Genomic DNA, 10,999 nt, shown 5'->3' with positions numbered 1-10,999 from the left:
AATATCAGCAGTTTAGGATTTCTTGATTCATTACTTTATATTGTGAGATGCTTTTATTCCAGTATAGTCATATAATTTGTTGCTTTATGTAGGGTGCAAAAGTAACAGGCTTCTCTAAAAAAAACCTGCTTGATTTGTGGCATATTGAGCTAACACAACTTGAGTATTCAGTTTGAAATTACAGACTGTGATGTGAAAATTGCCTTGGAACTGAAGTTTCCAAGTAACCTCATTGAGTTGGATCTCCTTTAAGTAGGGGGTGCGCTACGTAACCTCTAAAGGTCCCTTCCAACATAAATTATTCTATGATGCCTTGAGACTGTTATGTAGATATATGTATGACTGCACAAAGGAAAACCAAACCAAAACAAAAATTTTAACCACAACTAGATTAAATCAAAGAATTTTTTTTTTCAGTGAGATAATTATTAAAAAAACCTTTGATTTAATGGAGAAAAATCAGAAGAATTTTTCAATACTTTGTTCAGCAATAGATCAGACCTCCTGGAGTCAAAGCAGATTTTCCAGTTCAAAACTGCAAATAGTGCTCACCATCTCTTTCATGTTGCCAATCTTCCAAAGATTAGATCTCCAATCCAATGTCATTATTGGAGTAATCAGAAAGGATATCTCTGTAATTATGTTGTTCGTAATGGAGAATTACACAACAGGTGATAATTCTGAAAGTTTTACTTACAGTGTTACATCTCGGGGTGAATTCTTACAAACTATTAGAACATTGTGTGAATTTACAATGTGTTATTAATTTAATTTTACTGTAAACTTTACTACTCTTCTCTGTATTTTTTTGTTGTTGTTGTTCTAAAGAATCCATTATACTGACTTATAATTAGACTTTCACAAGATACTAGAATCCATAGAATTGGAAGCTGGTATGTAAAAGACTTCTATTAATAAACCTTTCTCTGAGGTAAAAAAAACACTGGGCAGAATTTATAGAATTATCTAGTTGAGATGTAAGTACTAAGTGATAGTTCAGGGTTAAACAATTACTCAACAGCCAAAAAGAGTAACTGTGTTCAGTCTAGGCCACAAAACTTAAAATGTTAGCCCAGAGTCAGCATATACATTTCTAGAATATTCTGAAATCTTGGAAGGGCACTGAGTGATCTGACTTAGCTAGCCTTTTCCTCACTGCCACCAGAGTGCTACCTCCTTCTAGGTCCCAGGCCTACACTGTCTTTATTAATAACAGCCCTGCCCTGTGATTAACAAACACTTTGCATGCCCTTACAGAAGAAATGAGGCATTTAGAGCCACACTTTCCTTTCTACTTTCAGTGTGCAGCTATGCAGCTGCCTGCTCACTGAGAGACAATTTGCGTGGAAAATACTTAATGAAACCCTGCAAAAGACGTCGATTTTGGGTGTTTGTGCTCTCTACCGCACTCCCCCAGCCAGGCCTAGTTCACTGCATATGGCAACCAGCTCAGCAGCGCGTTTTCCCTCTGCGGCGGGGGAAACACGGCTTTAGACACAGCAGCACCGCAAGGAACGTGCGTGAGTGGCGAGATTTTTGGGGTTTAATGTAAAAAAGTAGGGACACTGCTCGCCGCCGCCAATCGCCTTTTAATTACAGCGAGGGAGGCTGGCACGGATCAGTACAACAGGTGGGCCCTGGGATGGGCCTTGGTGCCGATTTATGCTCTCCCACAGAAGCGCTTTAGGGAACAGCCCCCGCACTGGGGGCGGTCAGTTGGAGCTCCCGGCGCTCCCCGGGGCTTCCGCGCCCGTGGGGCCAGCGCTTGTGCCAGGCGGGAGCTCGCTGTGGGAGAGAAGGTGGAGCGGGAACCGCGGGGAAGCCCCGGCAAGGGGCAGGGGGTGGCCGGGCCGGGCGGCAATGGCTGTCGGGGCTCGGGGCTCCGCCGGGCTCGGGGCTCCGCCGGGGCTCGGGGCTCCGCCGGGGCTCGGGGCTCCGCCGGGGCTCCGCCGGGCTCGGCTCTCCGCCGGGCTCGGGGCTCCGCCGGGGCTCCGCCGGGCTCGGGGCTCCGCCGGGGCTCCGCCGGGCTCGGGGCTCCGCCGGGGCTCGGGCGTTGCCGCGGGTGGCCCCTCACGCGGGCGCTGCTGAGGGGAGTCCAGCAGGCCGCTTAACTCCTGAGGCGGCGGGGCACTGGCCTGAGCACCGAGTCGGCTTTTGTGCATATATATACACAAATACATGTTTTTATTTGTGTGTAAGAGACCTCGTAGAGTAATCAAGTTTGCCCTAGATGCGTTTGGTTCTAGTGTTTGGTTTTGGTCTCTGTCCAGGTGTGCTGGATGGAGAGTGACAGATTATGAAATTTTCTTTTTTAGATTTGTATATGGTTTATAGTCGTTTTTATAAGGTTATTTACATAATTGCATGTGGAGAGAACAGTCTAATTGTGCTAATCCCGATGTTTCTGTCATTCTTTGAATAGAACAGGTCTGCACCTGCTTAACTGGGATTCAAACACACAACAAGCTTTGTAACTGGGTATGTTATGAAGTGCTTCAGAAAATAAGAGTTAACTTTTTATTTTAGGGGTCCCAGAATACTATGGATAAGAACTTTCAAGAAGAGATTACGCAAATCATTAAATTTGAACCTCCTTTGTACAAACAACGCTACCAGTTTGTTAAAGATTTAGTGGAGAAATACAAACCTAAGAAGGTTGGTATGTTTTGTCTCTTTAGGTTATAAACTTGAAAGTAAGTTGGCACTTGGCATCTCAGGAAGACAAAATGCATAAATAACCTGTTGACCTAATTACCGAACAATCGTAGTGAAGGAACTGGTTAAACTGAATGGCCTTAGCAGATACCTTGTGATATGTTGTTTTTCAGGGGTGCATAAAAATAATGTTACTTGACAGGAAGAGGAGAATATTTAAACAAGAGAAATACCTTAAGACTGTTTTTGAATGTAGTGGGCATTCTGTTTTTAATCTAACACTGTGGAATTTGGTTCAAATTGTTTTCCTCATAGTTGGGTTTTGCTTTCCAGAGCTGTTAGTTCTGTGTAGTATATCAAGTTTATCTCATCATTTGCATGGACAGTCTCAGATGAGAAGTGAACTGAGAGTGTGAGGATTATGTGAGGCTAACTCATCTCCACTTTCTTAACATCTTGTGACCCTCTACCTGTATTGTCACCCATGTCCCCCCAGTATACCAGAACTTTTGTTTTGCTAATCACTGTGAAAAGTTAGTTTCAGTAACATTCTGTAGTATTTGCTCTCTTCTAATGTGTCCTCTCCATGTCATTCCCAAAAAGATCTTCTTAAGTCTGCAGTGTTTAACCTGTAAACTGATTTTAATATCTTTGGGGGCATGCAAGAAACTGGTGCACCTGCATTACTTATGTAATCATACTTCTGGTAGCTAATAAAATTCTAATCCAGTCTATGATGCCATGGCAGTGTAATATCCTTTCAAACATAGAACATATTCACCAATGTTGCATCTGTCTTTAAAGTTTGAATTTTCTGATTTAGGATGTGGAAGGACTGGGGGGTGAACTTTCTGTTTACACAGGCAGTAGATAAACTGGATAGAAACAACTCCGAATTCTCACATGGGGAACAGCAGTGTGCTTCAACCTTGACTGAGCCTGAGAAAGAACAGTGGGAGTTGGTTTACATACTCAACTATCTCTTTAGCTTACAGAAAAGAATATCTATTATTTGACTTCATGGTTTGAATATCCCAGAGTTCCCCACTTAAATTTTAGACTGAGCCTGTAAACTTGTGTTATGCAGATTCTTTGCTGCTAACTTGGCTGCTGGTGAGCCTGTTCTCAAGTGTTTTGGAGGGAGAACAGCCCAGTGAAAAGCAGTGGTGAATATGAAAATTGCTGCAGCTTTTGTACTTAAAATCATACTTTACTGTTACTCATGTGGAAGACATTCTCCTGAGGCAGTGGGATGTCCTACATGTTTATAGCTGAAGTAACAAAAGGTTAATTATTTTTTAAAATCTTGCAGGCTCTTCATATACATTTTTAAAAAGAATTTTCAAATCTGCATCTATCCTACTTGCTTATAGCTGTAAATTTTAGTTATGATTTTGAAATACTTTATAATTACAAAGTTATTTTGATAAGTATGGAATTTTAATTTTATGCAACTCTCTGAAATTTCTTAGAACTGTATAGCATTTACACATTTTTTTAATATCTAATTTACAGGTGGCAGATTTAGGATGTGCTGACTGCCGCCTTCTCTGGATGTTGAAATTCTGCAGTTGCATTGAAGTGTTAGCTGGGCTAGATATCTGTGCAAATGTAATGAAAGAGAAAATGTAAGCTCATCTATTGTTTTGAGGTTTGTGTTTGTCTTGACCTAGTAGTGTGGTGAGTTGGCCCTGGCTGGAGCCAGGAGCTCACCAAAAGCTGCTCTATCATTCCCCCTCCTTGGCTGGACAGAGAGAGAAAATAAAACAACATATTCATGATATGAAGGGCAGGGAGAGATCACTCATCAGTTACCATCATGGGCAAACCAGACTTGACTTGGGGAATTTATTATTATAATCAATCATTAATTGAATTTATGATCAGGTAGGATAATAAGAAGTAAAGCAAATTTCTCCCTACCTTTCACTCATTCATGGGTTTAACTTTATTGCCATTTCTCTACCTTCTCTCCTGCAGTGTTGTAGAGAGATGAGGAATGGGGATTATAGTCGGTTCATTACATGTTATTTCTGCTGCTGCTCCCTCCTCAGGGATAGAAGTCCTTCCTCTGCTCCAGCGTGTGGTCTTCCCATGGAGGAGACAGACTTTCATGAACTTCTCCAGCATGGGTCCTTCCCATGGGCTGCAGTTCTTCATGAACTGCTCCAGCCCGGGTCCCTTTCCACAGGGTGCAGTCCTGCAGGAGCAGCCAGCTCCAGCATGGGTGCCTCACTGGGTCACAAGTCCTGCCAGCCAAGCTGCTCCAATGTGGGCTCCTTTCTCCAGAGTTTGCTGCCAGGAGCCTGCTGCAGCATGGAGAAGCCTCTTCTATGGCCTCCTGGTCACCTTGCCATGCAAACCAAATACAATTAGCATGGTGCAGCATTTCCTGTAGAGGCTTTCAAAGTTAGAGTAACTGCAGAAGTAGCAGCTTGGCAAATGAAGGACTCTGTCATTGTTAGTTCCACTGGATCTGTGCCTTGGGACTACTAGGCTGTAGGTGGCCATAACATCACCTAATGTAGCCAAAGGTCTGGGACATGTAGAGGCCTTCAGGGGGGTGCACATCTGAGAAATATCATTTGTAAAGGCAATAATGAATGGTGTTAGGAATATCTATGTATGCTTATACGTGACATTATTGTCTTCAGAAAGATCAGTTTTGATCTTTTTGAAATGTACATGGAACTTTAGTCACCAAGGTGGGGATTTGTTTATCATTTTGATGTAGGAAGGTTAGTTCAGTGTGTGGTGTCTGGTTTAGAACCTCTCTAAAATGAGAGTTTTGTGATCTTTGAAGTGTTGGTCCAATGGATGAATGTAGATTTATTGAAAGCAGTTCAACACAGTTTCAGTGAATATTTAGGATCTTGATGCTGATGTTATCTTTTGCTTTTTCTGAAGAATGAAGAGAAGTAACCTTTTATATGTAAAATTTATTGTGTGTTTTGTCTAATGCTGTACTGCAGAATGAAATTTGCACATGTACTTTGGTTTCTCAGTGTATTTTACTTGGAAGAAATAGGTAATACGCTTGCTGAGAACTCCCCCCAAAACCATATGAAGCTTGTCTAAACCAGACTTACTGTGTATCTGGAATTGAACTATTATCAGAATTTACAAGTGGCTTCCCAAGTGACTTGAGGGTATAATGGAAACTTTTGTAAACACGAAGGATAGTTTCTGGATTAACTTCTGCTCTTTCTGTCCTATTGTAGGTAGTTAGAAGAAATGTTTGTATTGCATGGGCTTTTTTATATCCATGTGAAGTAGTTAATCTTCTTGAAAATTATGAGGTATCTATGCAGGATATTAGCTAGTTTTTCATGCACTGTTTATCCTGTCTTAAGGTCCTTCCTGTAACATCATATTTTTAATACTTTTGTAGGCATACATTGTCTCCTCTTCCTGTTGATTATTTACAACCATCTGAAAGATCCCTAACTGTTACCTTGCATCATGGTTCAGTTGCCCACAAAGATCCTTGCATGCTTGGTTTTGACTTGGTGACATGTATTGAACTGTGAGTATGAGGACAATACAAAATGGTTTTTTAAGTCCATTAGAGTTCAGTTTGGAATTTTGTCCATGCTCCAAACAGGCTTCATCAAACCTTTCAAGCAGAAGAGTAGAATTAGAAAAGTAGAAGTGTGGCTTCTAACTTTTGTTCAAATTAACCATACTAAGTAATTCAGGTAGTGCTTATGGCAGGAAGAGGATACTGATGAAAAAGTACAAAATGCAAGAGGAGGAGATTTGCTCAAAGTCCCATGTGCTGCCACTTGGCCACAGTGCCAGTGCTCATATTGCACTGAGATAGGTATAAAATTACAAGTTACACATATGGGTTTGGGGTTCTTTTGACTAGTTGTTAAAATTATAGTAGTGTGTTTTTAAACACAAACATCAACTTATTCTTTTCAGAATAGAACACCTGGAAGAATCAGAGCTGAAGAAATTTCCTGAAGTGGTGTTTGGTTTCATGGCTCCAAGCATAGTTGTGATCAGCACTCCAAATTCTGAATTTAACTCTTTGCTTCCAAGAGTGATGTTATACAGGCATCCAGACCACAAATTTGAGTGGAGCCAAGCACAGTTTCAAAGCTGGTAAAGTACTGAACGTCATATACTGGGTGCATATGATGCAGCTCTGAGTGCCTAGTAGTGTGAGAAATGAATGGCTGTGCATTTTCAGAGTGGTTAATTTATGTGGTTTGCTGTCAGTGAAGTGTCACCTCCTGATTTGGTGGTTTCTTTGCTGTTGAGAGCAGGTAAGCATATTCTGTAAATTTTGTATTTTATGATGATGGTTAAATTGGCTTTTACCGCTCTACAAAAAAGATTTAAAACTTTTATTTACTCTATATATATCCTTATTACAATTAACACAGTTGAAATGTAAGGTATCAGTTAATATCTTTGCATAATACCCTGCTTCTTCCTAAAATCAAAGACGTGCTTGCTTTATGTGGTGTGTAATGAAAGCACTCAGTAAGAGAATGCTAGCAGATTTATCAGATAATGACAGCAGTGGGGCACGTTGAACAAAGGATAGTTTAATGGATCGTGGCACAATGAAGGATTTAATGCAAATCATATGCACATGACAGGGTTACATGAGATCTATCTTACCCTTAATATCAGGAGATACGAGAAAAGAAAGACAAAATGGAATGCTCTGATAACATTCAACTGTCAAGCAGTTGTGGAAGAAAATACATGGTACAGTAAAGAATGCCATACCTCAGTAGCCACCTCTTGCTGTATCTATCCTGGACATTTTTCCCCTTAAACTATGTTGTTTCTACCATACACTTTAAAGTATCCAGTGATTTTTCAGTAAATAGTTTTGCAAAGCTGAAAGCATGTATTTTTCCCTACATAATGATACTAAAACCTGCCTGTAATTAGCTACCTTAGAATTCCTTAGAGAAAATTTCTGACTTCAAGTACATTTAGATTTTGCTTTCAGATAGATGTGAATTTAAAATATTGGTAACACTGAAGAAATGTGGGGGCTTTTTGAGCTGTAAACATGAGAAAGCCTTTGTGTTGTGAAACAGAAATATTACTTTATTCTCTAAAATACATGAGATATTTAATTTAGTTTTCTTCTTTTCCATGGAGAATGATGCAGGTAGGTAACGCGGTTTTGGTTCCCTGCCCCATTTGTTCACCTGGCTGATGTACTGCAAGATACTTTTCATTTAGATATTATATACACTGTTGTAACCTTGATTAGGTAGATTTTTGTCTTTCTATATTTACAGCAAACAACACTTTCTTTATTAACTGGTCTCCTGTGGTTTAGAGGTGTGTATGTTTTTTATGGGTTCTTCTCAAATAATCTTGTTCTTGAAAATCAGTTTTTAGCTGACTTCAGGTTGGTGACTAAGCAACTGTGAGCATTAACATTCTATGCACATATTGTAGAAGAAACAGTAATGTTTGGATGGCTAAATTACTAATGATACTGAATGATTCAGACTATGGTAGGCATCTTACAGCTCTGGTACAACAAGAGGTGACAGTACTTACCTTCAGGTATTGGGAGTATTATTAGAGAAATTATGTTCAAGCCTTTGCAGCCTTATAGTCTTGAGTCTCCTTAAGAATGGATCTTTATCACATGGAAAGATAAATATTTCATATAATTGGAATAATTGGTCTTTCTTAGGGCTCTAGAGACTGCTAGATGCTATGATTATTCAGTGGAATTTACTGGTGTCGGGCACCCACCAACAGGAATGGAGAAGGTTGGGTTTTGTACCCAAATAGGTGTGTTTGTTAGAAAATATCCTCAAACTGGTGAATCTCTTCAGGCTGAGAAACCCATGGAAGCAGTTTACAAAACAGTAAGTATTATTTTCTTCCTTTTGAGGTATGAATAAAGAGTAAAGTTGTCTATGTTAGCAGGAAATACTGCTGACAGTCTGAGCAAGACAGTCTCATTCTTTGTGTTTTCACTTGTACAAAGGTCTTAAACATCTAGGGTAATTGCTAAATAACAATATTGATGATAATTCTTATCTTAAGATACTGTTATCCTTGGAATGAAATTTTTCCTTTCTGCCAGATATTTTTCCTCTAGTCATTAAATTTATTTAGTATGTGGCTGTTGGCAATGACCCAGATTTTTCAGACACATAAAAATTTTAAAACACTATTTCTTACTAAATGCCATGTGGTATAAATCAAACTTTTTTCAGAGCTGACATGAAGTAACAGTGCAAAAATAAGTACACTGTTGGGGTTTTATTCAATTTTATAAGCTGTTAAATTATTTCTTTCAGTGAACATACTCTAATATTTCAGTTCTTTGTGTAAAAGTATATAAGTATCTTCAAATGACTTGTGGGCTGAATTGAAACGTAAAGTGGTGTTATGGTTTTATTTTTATGGCTTCCAAGCTAAAAAACATTTGTAATTTCTGTATTGGAGCTTTCTATGCATGTGAAATGTCGCCTGTCATCTATTGCCCATAATAGATTAATGAAGTGCTCTTTAATGCTCACCAGACTTGGAAATACATCTAGGTGATGGACATGTACTAGAAATTTCTTTCATTAGCTCCTGTTATAGGGTCATTTTGGAGAGAGTTTTGACATGGATATCCTTTGAGATTAAACAAGAGTGTTAATTTTGTGTGTTTCTTATCAAATTAATTCTTATCAGGTAACTAATTTATAAGAATAATTCAACATTTCAAGATGTAATTGGAAAGTAAGAAATAATTATAGACAGAGGAACTTCCTTGGTAGTATGTTGGTGAAAAGCACTTCCTAGTAACTTGGTAGGAATGAGATTGCTTGCTTAGTTTCCTTAATTGCCTTGGAGTATAGCTCAGTGTAGAACACACTACAGTTTCACAGATTTTGATGTCACAACTTATTTTTAGCATTCCCTACAGCTGTGAGAACATATTTAATGTTTTACTCTGAAAACAATAAATGACATGCTGTAGTCTTGGTTTCCAGATAACAATTCAGAAGTAGTTTAGAATCTCCATCACTATAGAACTGTCCCCAGAACTCCATAATGTGAGAAGTAAGAGAATTATTAAAAAAAGGTAAAGAATTGCAGAACTTTACCTTGTCTGAGCTACAGTGTAGCTTGCAGGTATAGCCTGTTGGGTTTTGGGGTGTTTGTTTAAGTTCAGTTAACTGCCATTGTAGTTGTGATAAAGAAGAACAGCTCATATTGCCTAGTTTTGGTTACCTGAAACTATTTAATTAGCAAAACAGGATTGAATTAAAAATGACGTTCACGTTTAGCAGATTTTTTGGAAAGGAAATGTTAAAATCTGAACTTATGATAGCGATAAACATTTTATGTATTCTTGTATATTGTCAAGGTCTTCAAAGCAGTGTACCCAAGTCTTAAAGATGAGAAGTACTTGCAGAATGCAGTGATCAATGAAGTTATTTTCACAGCCCAAATCATTAAGCACCGTTTAATGTCAAAACGTGAGTACAGTGATGATCCTGAGAGAAAATCCAAATTCCAAGCTTCAATGGACTCTTTTTCTGACTATCTCGGAAAACTGGTTATTGAAAAAAACATGGAACCATTTGTCAGTGGCAATGAGGTTCACATACCTCTCAAAACAATATTTTCTTTTCCCAAAGTGAATCGACTTTGTGGTACCTTTGAGAAATTATGCAAGCTTATTGCAGGCAAGGTCACACTGAGCAGTGATGGTTCTGCTGTGATATTCAATATTGAACATGAAAATGAAGAGAATTAGATCAGATTTTTCACACAAAGTTCAGTAGAAGTAATGAAAGTGGGCTTTTTTTTTTAGAAGCTGTCAAATGGTATGTTCTGTATGCTAACTAGACCACAAAATCATTTCTAACCTTCCATCAGTGGTGTGTATCTCTCATCACCTCTCATTGAGCGTGAGTGCTTCTGACAAAGGTAACAGTAACTCACAGGGGTTTCAAGTAGAGTATCAGGGACTAAAAGGAAATAATGCCTTCCCAAGAAGAAAATTAAATATTTCTGTTGACTTTCTACTGCTTTATTGTATCTGTCATTACTAGATTATTTCTGGTAGTCTCTTGTTAGCTTCAAGGATAGTTTGTTTTGCCATCTACTGTGTTGTACTGAATAATGTGAGTCAGACATAAGTTTAGGGCAAGTTTTTTCTTAATTTCTATAAAATTTATATATGCCTTTTTCAAGACGAGTACATACTCAGTCTTGATGAAAACCAAATGTTGTTCCAGCTGAATTATGAAACTGACATATTTGTTATGGTTTTGAAAAAAAAATTAAAAAATGTAAAGAACTGCAGTAATTGTGAATGCTAACCTATTTGTGGAGTAGCTGAAATATT

At 38.7% G+C, this 10,999-nt stretch overlaps 1 protein-coding gene across 1 annotated transcript; it reads left to right on the top strand.

Annotated features, from left to right (window-relative positions):
• Positions 1-1,721: 1,721 nt before the first annotated feature.
• Positions 1,722-10,956, top strand: HENMT1 (HEN methyltransferase 1). The gene is made up of 7 exons (XM_021547067.2): positions 1,722-1,799; positions 2,527-2,655; positions 4,171-4,283; positions 6,047-6,181; positions 6,583-6,765; positions 8,336-8,513; positions 10,013-10,956. Exons 2-7 carry the CDS (start codon positions 2,542-2,544, stop codon positions 10,403-10,405), a joined length of 1,116 nt encoding a protein of 371 aa, XP_021402742.1. The 5' UTR covers positions 1,722-1,799; positions 2,527-2,541; the 3' UTR covers positions 10,406-10,956.
• Positions 10,957-10,999: the final 43 nt, after the last annotated feature.

Source organism: Lonchura striata, chromosome 9 (genome assembly GCF_046129695.1).
Source record: "Lonchura striata isolate bLonStr1 chromosome 9, bLonStr1.mat, whole genome shotgun sequence".
Lineage (NCBI taxonomy): Eukaryota > Metazoa > Chordata > Aves > Passeriformes > Estrildidae > Lonchura > Lonchura striata.
Note: the sequence above shows the minus strand (reverse complement) of the source record. Positions and strands in the feature narration are given on the sequence as shown.